The sequence below is a fragment of the Pristiophorus japonicus genome, chromosome 3, assembly GCF_044704955.1.
Source record: "Pristiophorus japonicus isolate sPriJap1 chromosome 3, sPriJap1.hap1, whole genome shotgun sequence".
NCBI classification, from domain to species: Eukaryota; Metazoa; Chordata; class Chondrichthyes; family Pristiophoridae; genus Pristiophorus; species Pristiophorus japonicus.
Genome location: NC_091979.1, coordinates 279472060 through 279487292, shown reverse-complemented (window position 1 = coordinate 279487292; position 15233 = coordinate 279472060). Strand labels below are relative to the sequence as shown.

General features: G+C 45.2%; 1 protein-coding gene across 4 annotated transcripts in view; it reads right to left on the bottom strand.

The window, feature by feature from the left end:
* ptprea (protein tyrosine phosphatase receptor type Ea) overlaps nucleotides 1-15233 on the bottom strand; it is a 346493-nt gene that overhangs the window by 33023 nt on the left and 298237 nt on the right. For all 4 annotated transcript variants that reach the window (XM_070876757.1, XM_070876759.1, XM_070876758.1 and 1 more), the window contains 5 exons: nucleotides 14886-14962; nucleotides 14688-14724; nucleotides 12342-12439; nucleotides 5934-6053; nucleotides 4233-4393 (listed from right to left, as the gene is read on the bottom strand). In XM_070876757.1, coding sequence (XP_070732858.1) covers nucleotides 4233-4393; nucleotides 5934-6053; nucleotides 12342-12439; nucleotides 14688-14724; nucleotides 14886-14962 — 493 coding nt within the window. The remainder of the gene's footprint in view (nucleotides 1-4232; nucleotides 4394-5933; nucleotides 6054-12341; nucleotides 12440-14687; nucleotides 14725-14885; nucleotides 14963-15233) is intronic.

The window sequence follows — 15233 nt, the reverse complement described above, 5'->3', positions numbered from 1 at the left end:
TTAACGCAAGCAAAATAAGAGTAGTGAAGAAAATAATGGCACTAAAGAGTGACAAATCCCCAGGACCAGATGTTTCCATCCCAAGGTTTTAAAGGAAGTAGGTGAGAACATTGAAAATCCCTATCTATAATCTTCCAATGTTCTCTCGATTCTGGAATCATTCCTTTAGATTGGAAAATTGCACACATCATTCCGCTTTTTAGGAAGGACGTGACTGCTTCTCAATGATAGTTGCTCACGTGCAGTTCCAGTGGTTTTTTGGTTGTTCTCGCTGGACTTCCCACATAGTGAGAGAGAAAGGTGAGGGGTGGAAATTTCAGGTATTGAGGGGTCTGTAATGTGACTTGAAGGTGATATTAGGATGTTGACAGCTTGTGAGAGTATTATTGTAATCTCACGGCATGTACTTATCACTATCAGGTCCTCTGTTGTGGTTTGAACATGCGGCTGGTGAACAAAATGCAGATGTTCGGATGTTAGGATTTAATCAGCTGGGAAAAGGATCAGTGAGAAAGAAGGTAGGCATACTGCGGAGAGATAGATAGAGGAGCAATAGACGAAGAGACTGGGGAGGTAAACGAGAGGGAGGACAGAGAAGGAACACGAGAAAAGAGAGAGAGTGGCAGCAATGTGATTAATTCATCAGAATGAACTGCTAAAACTTCCAGTACAATTTAACAAGGAAATGTGACTTGAAGATGATATTAGGATAGCAAATCCTGCTCAGAAATATTACTGTGTAGTGTAACAGAATGATTTACAGTTATTTCCTTGGATGTGGGATCTCAATACCTCAGTATCTTTTCTCATGGTGGTGCCACACGTCTGAAGTTTATAACTGTCGCCTAAGTGAATTATTTGAATTACACAAAGGCTTTGAATTTTTCCTTTTTGAGGAATATATTTAATTGTCAATGTTAGTCCAATGTGCTCTCCTCTCCTTCAAATCTGCCTCCCCTTTTACTGCAGCACAGACCACTGTAAACATCAGTGGAGAGAAAGAAAAAGGCAGGTGTGTGCCAGTCAAACTACTCAAGATGTTCTGCTTTAGAGCTGCTGTTTGTTGTGGAAGTGCAGCAGTTTATTGGACTTGAAGGCTCCTGGACAATATGCTTGGTTCCAAGAATCAGAAGCTTCTTGAATCATGGCATCAGTGCAAAATGGGTTACATTTTGTAGCAATGTGAAGAAATTGTAGTTTAAATCTGGAGTCACGCCCCAACCTGATCCTGAAGCAAAGTGAAATGAGATTCCCTTTTCCAGGTTAGGCACTGACTCTGGATTTATACTACAACCTCACACAGATCCAGTGTAAATACACCAAAGTAAATTAGACACTTAAGTATTATGTATCAGAATAAAGGTACTTAAATAAATATATATCCTAATTTAAGAAGACTTTGAAAGCTCCATGATGGGCACCATTCAGCTTTGGCAAGGGCTGAAAGAGTAACCAGCATAACTTCATACAGAAGGTAGGTGGGTCATCCAGTCACTCTGATTTTCTGGAGCTTGCTTGATTCCCGTCGGGAGTCGGAGAGAAGGTTTTTCCTAAATTGGCCCAAGGTTTTTGCCTTTTCTTGCCTCTCCCAGGAGATTCCATAACTGCACAGTGGGAGTGAGTTTGCGGTGATGGTGTGTGGGGATGGGACAGGCTATGTAAACCAATTGATCTTTTGCTATACTTTTTTGTATGTTCATAGTGCTAAATCATAAGCAGCAGAAGGCTCCAGTTTTATTCCCAAATTGTGTAAAATTAACTATTCTCAACAAGGGTATCAATTGGAGGTGCTACAATTACCCTGAGTTCCTCAGGATAGGTTAGGGGGAAAATCAGTTAGTGTTCTTGCTCCGAAACAAGGTGAGTTCCCATTCTTAACTGTGCCACCTTGGGGAAGAGTCACCTGGAGGGCAAGTACTTTCTCATGAGGGAGGGGAAGAATTGAGTGGACAGCCACAGACTGGCATTGGGCCTGCAAACAACTCTCCCCATGCTTCTCATGCGACATAAAGTGAGAGAGAGAGAAGTGAAACAAAGTACCAAAAGAGCAATTCGCCTGGAAGTGAGCAAAGTCGGTAAATTATTAGCTTAGGTTCATTATAGCTTTGCTGTCACAGTTTAGGAGGTCTGAATAATTCACAAGGATAACTCATAGGCAGTCCACTTATACCATATGTATTAACTAGAAGAAAAACATTAACTAATGGGGTACCAGAGGCAGTTGAGCACAAGACAGAGTTCAGAACATTCTATGGCAACTTTATCCTGAAAATATGTGGTATTATCTAGAAATGACTATTGACTAAATTGTGTCTCTCAATAGCCAGTACTTTTTCTCTAGTTTAATGCACTAAATAATGGCCGGGGAGTTTCCTGCTTTTGCATTTTCCAGCTCATGAATAGACAGGAAATTGTAGGCTGAAAAACCCCAGACAATGTGTTCGAGTTCAAGACACTACATCGGCCTGAGTTGCTCCTGTTTTTTTGGAGCAACTGGTTTAGAATGGAGTATCTTAGAAATTGCAATTCTCGGCATTTAGTTTGCTCCAGTTCTAGTCAGTTAGAACAGTTTCAGTTTGGAACAGATTTTTTTTTTCAAAAGGGGGCGTGTCCGGCCACTTACGCCCGCTTTGAAACTTTAGGCAGTGAAAACATACTCCAAACTAACTTAGAATGGAGTAAGTGTAGATTTTTGTACAACCTAGAAAATCAGGCGTAGGTTACAAATTAGGCATAGGGAATGGGGGGGGGGGGCAGTTTAAAGGGAAGCTTACAAACATTAAACACTTTAGTTTTACAAATAAAGAGCCATCATCAATAATAAATGATAAATACATCAATAAATCAACCAATAAATCAATCAAAAAAAAAAAATTTTAAAAATCAATAAATAAAACATTTTCTACTTACTGACTGCAGCACCGGGAGTCCTCCAACAGCGTGCTGGGACAATCCCCCCAGTGTGTCTCTGTCAGTGTCTCTATCTCTCTGTGTGTGTGTGTGTGTGTCTCTCTCACTCTGTCTGTCAGTGTCTGTGTTTCTGACAGCGAAGGGAAGGGGAGAAGGGGGGTGGGAGAGGGGGGTGGGTGGGAGAGGGGGGGGGGAAGGAGGTGGGAGGTAGAAGGAGGAGGGAGGTAGAGGGGGGTGGGAGGAGGAGTGGGGTGGGAGGAGGAGTGGGGTGGGAGGAGGAGAAGGGGGAGGGGGGAGGGGAGGGGGAAGGGAGAGGGGGAAGGGGGGAGGGGGAGAGGGGAGGGGGAGAGGGAGGGGAGAGAAGAGAAGGAGACTGAACGGCCGGGCCCAAGACTTCGGGCTGGATTTACAGGTAGGTGGCGTCGGGTCTCGGGTCCGGGGCGGGGGGGGGTCACGGAGGTCAGGAGTCGCGGAGGTCGGGGGGGATGGAGCGGAGGTCGGGTCGCTGGGGGGGGGGGGGGGAAACGGAGGTTGGGTCGCTGGGGGGAGAGTCGCAGAGGTCGGGAGTCGCGGATGTCAGGTTGCCGGGGGGAGAGTCGCGGAGGGGGGAGCGGAGGTCAGGTCGCCGCGGGGGTGTGGGGGGGAAGCGGAGGTCGGGTCGCCCGGAGTGAGGGTGGGGGGGGGGGGGAGGAGAGCGGAGAGTCGGGTTGCCGGCGCAGGGGGAGGGGGGGGGGGGGGGGGAGAGCGGGGGTCAGGGGTCAGGGGTCGGGTCCGGGGAGTGGGAGTCAAGTTGGGTTGGGTCGGGTAGAAGGTGAGCCTTATCCACGCAGCCCCAGTGAGGCCATTCGGCCAGGGCTAGGGGCTGCGTGCTTCGGGCTCCTCCCACAGTTTTGGGCCCCTGGAACCCACTGTAGAGCGCATGTGCAGAGGTCACGGCACTGTTTTCAGCGCAGGGACCTGGCTCCACCCCCCACAGCTAGTGCTGCGCCGCGCCCAGTTCTAGAGGACCTGCAGGGAGCCGGAAAATAGGTGAGTTTTTTTTTTTAGGCGCACTTTCTGGCGTGAAAAACGGGCGTCCAGGTCCGGGCTGCGCCGTTTTAGGCGCGTCCCGAAACTTGGGCCCATAATGTGGCACCGTGCTATTATTATACGAGAATTAGGCATCAAGTAGAGACAAGTTCTCTGTTTACAAAATTTCTAGGCAGTAATACATTTTTTGGTAGAGCCAACTAAACTAAATATAGTTTGTTTGGAATTATAACGCAAATTAAACATTTTGCACCTGTTACTGTAGAATGATGTAAAGTAAACTCTGCAATTACCTGCAGTGAACCACGATAGGTCCTGAATAGGAAGGATTCACCGTTTTAACCTTCTTTAGAAATTTGAGCATACCGATGGGTGCAAACGGCACGCCAAAATCAGGCCAGCTTGTAAAGTGAAGCTGTGTTACTAGTCTTGGAGCTTTGCTGCCAACTGTTTGCTGTAACAAATGCAAAGAAATCATGACAATCATCTTACCATTTTCATGTATTAAGAAAGGCACAAGAACATCTAAATGAATCCAGCAATTAACCAACACCAGTCATTCTCTCCTTAGCCAACATGAAGACAAAGGGACAGCACACATATTAACATTTTACTTTGGGAAGACATTATGGTTTAGATTAGATAAAGTTAATCATGTCTAGTTTGAAAAATACACTAAAAGATGTTGTCATGCGTTCAAATGAAACATGAGTTACTAAAATTGGGGCAGGTTAACTAAATTAAATCGAATCCTACAATGTGGCTCAACCTCCGATTCCTTCAGGGAAAAACAGCATGCCAAAACTGGTCTCAGAAAATCCAATGATTGAAATTAAAAATACATTTGACAAGTCTGTTTTAAACATGCAGTGATTGAGTGGCACCTATTGACTCAATGGAGAGGATGTGACAAAGTGAATGCAGACCAGAAGGGTTCAACCTCTGGTGTGTGCTGAGTTAGCTTAACTTATCCAGGGTGGCAGTAGGTATCTGTAGTTCATCTCAGTGTGGCTGGACTAGAAAGTGAAAAAAATCAGTCAGGTTTGTGGCTACAGATTGCCATCCAGGGGGTGACTGTTATGCTTTTCCATGGTTTAATGGCCTGTTGACACTCACTGTTCAGTCTCGCATATGAAAAATGGCCACTTAGGTTAGGTACTGTAGACTGTTGCTATATATGACCTATATTCCAACAAGAGTCAACACCTTCAATAGAGGGGGGGTGCGGGAACACTGGGAGAGAAAACAGGATCTAGAGAATATAATGGAGTTTTAATTATGCTTACTTTTTTATTACAGCATTTCAATTTAAATTTGAAGGTACATATTTTATATCTATCGCAGGTCTGGTGATGCATTTATTGGAATATTTTCAGAACAGGCCTAGAGAAAGGAGGACATCTGAGTCAATTGTTGCTAAAAGTTGGCTGAAGCGAGTTGGGAGATTTAACAGTCCAGGTCCCAGTGGATCTACTGTCCTTAATCTGTAACTAATTTTGTAATCAAACTCATATAGGCCATGCAGATAGATGATGTGAAAAATGTCATACGGACTGGTCACTGGAGGCGGGGAGGTGGGGCTTGCTGTAATGAGGTTGGAGGCTGAGGCACATCATTTTGCAGCAATGTTAGGGCTATGAAAAAAGGTTGTGGTAAACATATACTCACAGGAAAATTTAAACAAACATACTCCTACTAATTCTAAGAATATCATGCAGGTTGACAATGAACATGTATTTTTACATTTCATTTTAATATAGTAATAAAGTAAAAATGTATTTACAAAGGTATTTCTTTCTGAGAACTAAAATCTATTGATGGCTATTAAAGTAAACTGAAAACTGACAAACATTCCTGAAGGTGGTAACAATATCTATCACATAGAAAATAAAGATCAATTACTTTTTAAAATTCAATAATTAATCGACACATTTTTGTGCCAAGAAGCAAATGATTTAATTCACAAAATAGAGGTAAAACCAGCAAATACTTGCATTCTGTATGGTGAATTTGCGTATGGTATAGTCCACAAGCACTGTGACATCTTCTACTGATACCCGAATTGCTCCATATGTCCACAATCCCTGGTCAGGCCAGTACTTATAACACTTTTCCTACAGGAATATGTATATATTTAATGATAATTGGAATACTAAAATAAATTCAAATCCTTTCAATAATACTTTATTTGGTAGCTAGAAGCATGTTATAGAGAGTGTTTTCCACTTCTAGATAGAACAAGTGCTTACTAAGCTCGCAACAATGTGACAACATCATAATTTGATGAAGAAGAATTACACATTTTTAATGTGAATTTGTGATTGGCCAATTGGTGTCTGTATGTTTGTAATAACTTGACATTTTCTGTGATGTTTCCCTGTAATGCCAGTAGGTGGGGGTGCTCTAATAGGATATCAAATACCATCATCATAGTCAGTCCCTCGGAATCGAGGAAGACTTGCTTCCACTTTTAGAATGAGTCCTTAGGAGGCTGAACAGTCCAATATGAGAGCCACAGTCCCTGTCACAGGCGGGACAGACAGTCGTTGAGGGAGATGGTGGGTGGGACTGGTTTGCCGCACGTTCTTTCCGCTGCCTGCGCTTGTTTTCTGCATGCACTCAGCAATGAGACTCGAGGCGCTCAGCGTCCTCCCAGATGCACTTCCTCCACTTTGGGCGGTCTTTGGCCAGGGACTCCCAGGTGTCGGTGGGGATGTTGCACTTTATCATCTCAAATAATAGAACACCACAAATCACTCAAAATGTTCAGCAAGCCCTCCAGCACTGGTGATGATATGATGATGACGCCTCTGCCTGCATATCCCAACTTCACCACCAGTGATGGTGCTCGCTGTACGTTTCAAATTTTCGCAGCTGAATCTTTTTTAAGGTAAGTTTTCGTATTTGTTTTACTTTTTAATTAATATATTTAGAGGCCGAAATTGCCCCCCCTCTTTAAGGTCCATTACCGCCTCTAACAGGTGGTAATGGGGTGGTAAGCCCTTTCTGACCAGGGGCAGACGGATGGTTCGACCAATCCGAAATTGCCCACGGGTCGGAAACAATTTTCTGCCGCGCCCCGTGTTCCTGCCCAATTGGGCACGCGCCGACCGCTTACCACCTGGAGGTGACCTCTTTCCGCTCCGCGAGGGAAAGTGCCCCGCGGTTGCGGAGCCGCCACCGGTCAGTGCCCCCGACAGCTTTTCCTGGCGGGAAGCTGCCAGTGGCTGGGCGGTGCATCCGCCCTGAAATAGGAGGGCGCACCGCCGCGGCCGCCATTTTATTTTAATTGGCGGCCGAATCTGCAGTCGGCCCGACAATGGCGGCCACGGGTTCGGCCGGGCCGGCAACAGGAAGCCCGCCACCCCCTCTTGGGTGCCTGGGCTGCTGGTCTGGCCAAACCTTCTCGGATGGCCCAGCGGGTGCCACTAAAGTGGCTGCAGAGCTCGCAGCGACCCTCCCCTACGCACAACGCGGCGCAACCATATCACACTGGCATGCTCAGAACTGCGCTGATGACACCGCCTGCCTTCCGCCCCACTCCCGTGCATTTCCACCCCTCAGCCACCCCAAACACCACCTCGATCATTTTTTTTTTTAAAAAGAGGGAAATTTCGATTGATTCTCTGCTCCATCGATTCGTGTGGAGAATCATCACTTAATTCAAATTATCTGCCCCAAATGGAGGGCAATATCGGCCCCTTAAATTTTAATGTTATACTTCTGACATGTGTTGCTGCACTCACCCTGGCCTTCCCCGTTGTTATTCCCTGGCCCCACTTTCTCGGCAATTTTGAAAAAATTACGCACTTGCTCTTCAACTTCTTTCCATTCCTGCGGCTTCAGGCACTACTCCACAGCCAGTTACAGCCCTGAGCCTTTTGACTGGCCCCACTCTCCAAATATTTCTTTTTACATTCTTGGCACTTCTCCCAGTCTAGGCTTCACACACTATGTCATTTTTTTCTTACAATTCCCTTTCCATTCTTCAGCCTTTTCCTGGCCATGACTCTTTGAGGGAGAATTTTGGGAGTGCCCCGTTTGGTGCTTTTCAATTTTGTTGATTCCCCTTTGGCCGCGGTCGATCCGCCCAGCACTCTGCTGGAGGGCAAGGGGCTGGTTGGGCCGGATCGTGGAGCAGCTCACTGGTCCCAATGCAGAGGCTGCAGTGATGGCCCTTCCCTTTAAGAGAGGGAAGGAGCCTCGGAACACGGCAGCGCTGCACTGCCCATTATACAGCACTGCACCCCTACCGCCCAACGTCAGGCGCAAGTGTTTTTCAGCTTTCAAAAGATTTGCTGTTTGCAGTCCTGCAGGAACTGGAGTGCTAAATCAAGCATTCCACTTCCTTCCTGGAGCGCTACAGGACGCGGGCGGGGCGGCAGTGGTACAGCGCTATATAACGGGCCATGCAGTGCTGCCGTGTTCCAAAGCGCCTTCCATTGGGACCAGTGAGCTGGTCCCCGACGGCAGTTGTGATGCGACCCAATCAGCTCAAGCACTCCAGCAGAGTTCTGGGGTGATCGATTGCGGCCGAAGAGGAATCCACAAAATTGAAAAGCACCATTTTTCAAATATTGTACTTACCTTGGCCATGTCCCCTTTAACTTTCACTCTTGAAGTGCCCGGCCTCCCGATCAACGCCTCCTGCAGCTGCCAGTGTTTTCGCCCGGCGATGCTGCCGAAGTTCGGGGTCCGGGGCGCTACCGGGGCGATGCGCCCAGCGATGGCGCACAATCTCTGGGCAAAGGAGATCGGGGCACAACATCCCACCGCCTATGCAAACCTCCCGCCGAAGTTAGCAGGAGTCATTCATCTCGCCAGGACCGGTCAGTAAGTCGTTAGCGGCCCGTTATCCCACCGCTCCCCACCCCCCCACCCCCGCTCCCCACCCCCCCCCCGGAGGCGATAATGGGAAGCGCAAAAGGAGGCCAATTTCTAGGTCTTTGTCTTCAAGTCTCGTCCTGTTTGTAGCTGACACAATTTACAACCCCAGGCCTTCCTCCACTCCCATTCCAAAATGCAGCCTGAGCACCTGTAGCCTCCTCCCTCCTCAATCCACCGACCCCACTCTTGGTCCAAGCCCCAGTCTCACCCCTGGAACATATTCCTGCTCCCGAATTGTGCCTCAATTTATTTTTAAAATCCTGGCCCCCCCCTTCAAACCCCAGTTTTAGCCCCATACACCCCTCCCAGTTCCAAGCCCTCATCTGCTTCCTAACCAACCCCTCTTTCCCCTTGTCCCAGTGTTAGCACCCCGCCATACACTGTGTACTCTGCTCAGCTCTGTCTCCTTAAATTGCAGCCCAAAGCAAAATGGAACATCCCCACCCCCACTCTATCCTTTGACTTACTGTGAGCAATGCTGCAGAAGATCCACTGGGATAGAAACATAGAAACATAGAAAATAGGTGCAGGAGTAGGTCATTTGGCCCTTGGAGCCTGCACTACCATTCAATAAGATCATGGCTGATCATTCCCTCAGTACCCCTTTCCTGCTTTCTCTCCATACCCCTTGATCCCATTAGCCGTAAAGGCCATATCTAACTCCCTCTTGAATATATCCAATGAACTGGCATCAATAACTCTCTGCGGTAGGGAATTCCACAGGTTAACAACTCTCTGAGTGAAGAAGTTTCTCCTCATCTCAGTCCTAAATGGCCTACCCCTTATCCTAAAACTGTGGCCCCTGGTTCTGGACTTCCCCAAATTCGGGAACATTCTTCCCGCATCTAACCTGTCCAGTCCGGTCAGAATCTTATATGTTTCTATGAGATCCCCTCTCATCCTTCTAAACTCCAGTGTATAAAGGCCCAGTTGATCCAGTCTCTCTTCATAGGTCAGTCCTGCCATCCCGGGAATCAGTCTGGTGAACCTTTAGTGCCTCTCTCAATAGCAAGAACGTCCTTCCTCAGATTAGGAGACCAAAACTGCACACAATATTCCAGGTGAGGTCTCACCAAGGCCTTGTACAACTGCAGTAAGACCTCCCTGCTCCTATACTCGAATCCCCTAGCTATGAAGGCCAACATGCCATTTGCCTTCTTCACCGCCTGCTGTACCTGCATGCCCACTTTCAATGACTGATGAACCATGACACCCAGGTCTCATTGCACCTCCCCTTTTCCTAATCTGCCGCCATTCAGATAATATTCTCCTTTGCGTTTTTGCCCCCAAAGTGGGGTCATTACAAGATTATGCTGCAGTTCTACCGCAGGTAAAGTTTAAGAGCAAAATCTGTTCAAAGAGTAGTCTGGACTGGTAGCACAAATGTATACTGTCCAACTTGCACAGCTCAAACTGTGGAATTACAAAGCTCTGCTTGGAGGTAGAAATTTATCAAAAAGCAGACTGACCGATTGGTTCTTTCATAACACGTTGAAAGGAGTCCAGTATACCACCGGTGAACTTTAGTACCTTATCATGTAGTACATTTACCTACTCAGCTATCAGAGGAGGTTCCTACACACATGTAGATCTTTGAACTTGAAATGAATAATTATCTGTTTTCTCAATAAATGGCCTGTGTTCCTTCAATCTGTTCTCCTAGCACAGTAACCTAAGCATTATCCTTCATGGCATTCAAGTTCCCTTTTTGAAGAGTGGAGGGAAGAACAATATTCTAAATGAAGCCGGAACAAAACTTTTTGTGAAATCATTACTTCCTCTATGGACCTGGCTGAACACTTTATGCAGGCATTACTAGTTGCTACCTCAGATTGTTGGTGATTTTAATGAACAGCCTGCTGTTACTTGTAAATCTATTTCCTGTTTAACTCCTTCAGGCACAGCTGTCACAGTGAAGCCACATTTGGTCCCAGAATGCATTAGTTTGCACCTATTTTGACAGCTAGTTGCTAAATGTTAGGCCCTTTGGTAGCCCATGGTTACGGCCTGTCATACCTAATTCTCTTGCCTAACAAACAGGCTTCTTTTGCTGGTATTTTATTTTAATTTCTTATCTAAGTAATACAAATGGTTTTATGGGCCCAAATTTACCCAGGAGTTGCTCCTTTTTTTTTTAAAGAGCAACTTGATTTCTCTGGGGTATCTTAAAAATCCCCATTCTGCACATTTAATTTGCGCCAGTGTAAGTGAGTTAGTGAGGATTTTTTCAAAAGGGGGCATTACCAGCCGTTTTGTCCCTTTAAACCAGTTTGGACAGCTAATAGTTGCTCCAAACTAACTTAGGCCAGCGTATGTGGCCACTTGTGGCCGCACAGAAAACCGTTGCGGAGAATTAAGAAATCAGCGCAGGTTAGTACATTCTAAAGCACTAAGACTTACAAAGCACTGAACAAAGCACAAAAAGCATTCAATAACAAATAAAAAATAGTAGGAAACGGAGAAGACCTGCACCTAAAGCACCAAGACTTATGAAGTTTTAAGGAAAGATGAAAAGAAAATAAAGGAACTCTGCAAACACACAATCACAGTAGTTTAAACAACACAAGCAGCTATTTACATGTACAGGGCTTTTTTCATGTCACTCATTACTTTGCACATTTTTACAGGTCTCCTTCACAATTATTTTTTTACCTGTACAGGGGTCTCCCTAAAACAAATTAAGCCGAGCGATGTTTCCATTCTCTAAGTAATTGGCTCCAAAGGCTGTATGCCGAGATACTCCCAAAAGATATGTAAAATAAAAACAACTTCCCCATATTTTTGCCAGAAACAAGTTAGCACAGCAGGTTTCCATCTGTTCAATAGCTCGCGGGCCGGTGCGGGAGAGCATTTGGCCAGGGATAGGGGCGGCGAACATTGGGTCGTTCCTTCGGCCAGGGATAGGGGCGGGGAGCATCGGGTCTCGCTCACAGCCTGCAGGATGTGCTGGGAGGGCGAGGAACTACTGCGCATGCACGCAGACTCCACCACGCATGCACGCCGACTCCACCACGCATGTGGACAGTTGCCGGCACTGTTTTCGGCGCAGGGCTGTAGCTCCGCCCCCCACTGCACTATATACGCCGCGCCATGACCCGGGACACACAGCAGAGCAGCCAGAATCGTGAGTAAGTTTTTTGGTGCCGTTTTGAACGTACAAAGTCGGCGCATCTCGGGTTAGTGCGCCGGAAAAAGAGGTTGGGGAAATTTGGGCCCAAAATTTCTGATGATGTACTGGTTGCTATACCGTTGCCGGGCAGAGTGAATATTGCAGGGCTCAGAAATATCCATGATTTCAGAAAATCTGACCAGTTGGAAACTTATCAATTTTGTGAGAAAAATCAATCAAAACTGATTAGGAATAATTAAAAAAGATAATTTATCAGTGAAAATATTAAAAAAATAATCTCAATCTCAACCTATGGTGATTATTCCTTTCAGCAAAGGGTATTGAAAATAATAGAATTTGTCCCATTACAGATGAAAACATAATTTTTGTATATTCACGTACTCACCTCCTTTTTTTCTTTTACATTTGTTAGCATAACAATGGTAGCAGATTTCTGTTCCCATATCATTCGCCAGTAATCTGAGACAGTCTCTTCTTTGGGACCTTGTGGGAATAGCGATAGAAGTGAGTGCCTGCTTCAGAAATCATTTGGAATAAAAGATACAGGAACAAAACCTCACTCCTTGTATGGTATTATTTTTATATTATTCTCGTTTGCAAATGATATGGGCTTTGTATTTATTCAACTTAATGCTAAAACCTGTTTGTGTGGTTGTGCAATATTTTGTGATAATTATTTGATTGCGTTTGCTTGGACCGCTGCAGACAGTGTGCCCATGGGATACATCTGCGGCGGTGTTCACGGGCCGGAGTGTGAAGTACTAAAGCTGCCGACAGTTCTCCTTCGTGCAAGATCCAGAACCAAGCAGCGGGCTGGAACTGTGACAAAAGGAGAAGCAGCTGCAGGGAGGGAGGGATTGGGATGCGTTTACCGACTCATCACTGAGCAACCTGCGGGTGAAACAGCTTCACCGTGGCAACTCCTCTTTTATCAAAGCCACTCACATTAGGACCTGAATTAAGCAATGCAACGGACACCACACGTTAAAAAATCCACGCACAGGCATCTTCCACCTTTCAAGATGTAGTTCGGGATCTGGAATATGAGGTCCTTCATTGAAACATCTGTGAATTCATCCCTTTTTGGCGTGGAAGCAAGTCATCCTCATTTTGAGGGACTGCCCATGATGATGATAAGCAGTTGGTGATCAGTAAGTTTGGTACGCAGCACTAGATTTAGCTGTCTAGATCATCAAGATGACTAGTATGAAGAAAACTACTCTGTGTAGCACACAGAAAGCAGAGGTCAACTGTATAGCCGATGAGGAAATTCGGAGATTTGGAATGGCAGCTGCTGGAAGGCATTAGGACTGCAGGTATGAGATCATGTGCTTATGCATCCAGGACTTACACCTACAGCATTGAGGTGCTGAGAGGCAAATAGATGTTGATGAAGCTCTGCTTCACCAACTTGTGGAACCACCATTGAATGGGATATAGTGGGTGTCCATTCTGTGATTAGGAGAATAGTGACAATGTATCTGCACATATTAAGGTGAGTTGTGCTCTCACCATGCCACTGCTGAGGAACTCATGACACATTTTGCCCACCTAGCATGGGTTCAAACCTGGGCTTGTCAGGATGGTCAACCAATTGACTATCCTCCTGGGGCAGAGGTAGGTAATCAAGATCTCTTTAGGATTCAGGTGAGTCAAAGGTGACACCCTTGGTGGTGGAAGCTTATCAACAAGTCAGATCTCAGTAGTAGAGTCGGTAATCTGATACTTGAACGAGGAAGATCGGAAGTACTCCATGGCACTGTTAATGGTGGACCAATCAGCCTGGCTCACTAGTGGAATCCGTCACTGGGATCTGAGATTCTTTTTACTCAGCTCCAGATAACTTGGAAACCAATGGGTGTTCCTAGCTGGACAAGCAGCTTTGAGGGGGTTCAGGGGTGGGGGTGATGGTACTAGCTCTGGTAAACTACAGGAGTTTAGCTGGTTAAATTGTAACAGTATCTCTGTGAATACTTTGGAGATCTCTAAGTCATGTTTCTTTTCTGCATCTAAACGCTTTGAACTTTAGTAAGTGTATGAATACCTCTGGGAAGAATGAGTGCACTCGATACTGGGCAAACAGAAACCCTACAGGTGAGTGCAGATTTATCAGTAGCTTCAATTAGCAACCCGTATACATGCTTCTGGGTCCTGTACCCCAAGTTAGATATCGGGCTGGCTAAATTTTCCCAAGTCAGTGCTGAAAAACACAGGTATTGAATTCTATTTAGTCTAGACCAAGACTGACATGGCCTTGCCAGTGTTACAAGCGAATTCTTGAAATAATGTTCATTCGAATAATTTTTATTTTGGAAAGCAGCACTTCTGCCTCCATTTGTACAAAAAATCTATATTTATATCATTGATTTTTCTTCTTTTGTATGAACACGAATGGATAGGAGCGATGGGGTTGACCCCATGGTTTACCGCCAATGTGAGTAGCTATTAACCCATTGACCATTAATCATAATGTCAACTTCACTATTACATGGCATTAAAAGCCACATTGTAATGAAATTTGTATTGAGATGCAATACAAATAGAAATAAAATACTGATTCCTCGTGAATGGAAGCGATTACAGTGCCAAACATTGAATCCATTGTGCTTATCATGCCAATGTTACTGAAAGCAATTTTTGCAAATCATCTAACATTTATTACTCTCCGATTACAGTTTCTATCAATGAATAATACAAAAAAGAAATGACAGGTGGTATAATTGAAGCTTACCTTGAGCTGCTATGAATTTATTCTTCACTTTAAAACCCTAAGGGGAAAAATGCAGTATTCGTGATCAAGATACTGCAGCCTGCCATGTACACACATCACGTTACTTTTCGGCACCTTTTATACAGAATTTTTTTGGCCAATATGCTGATTAGATCTAAAGGCATTGCAAATGGTTTAATAAAATGAATGAGCACCTACATCAACGTATGAGGCATTAATGTAATCTGAGCCTGGCACCCCATCTATAGCTGTCAAAGTCACTCTGAAATTGTCATCTGAAAGAAAGTTTACAAGTCAATAAATTTGATAGTATACTGACAAAAAAAATATATATTATTATGGTACAACAAACAAAGAATCACCAAACATGTTAATATAAAGCCATTTCTCTACAAAATACAACAACAAACAGTGCCTCAGATGCCCTGTCTACAACACACATGTGGGCTACAGCATGTACTTATCTCTCCTATTCCAATGCAATGAATACTGGAATGGTTTGGTTGGAAAGCAAAGCCATGTGACTTACGACTTCTGCTCCTAATG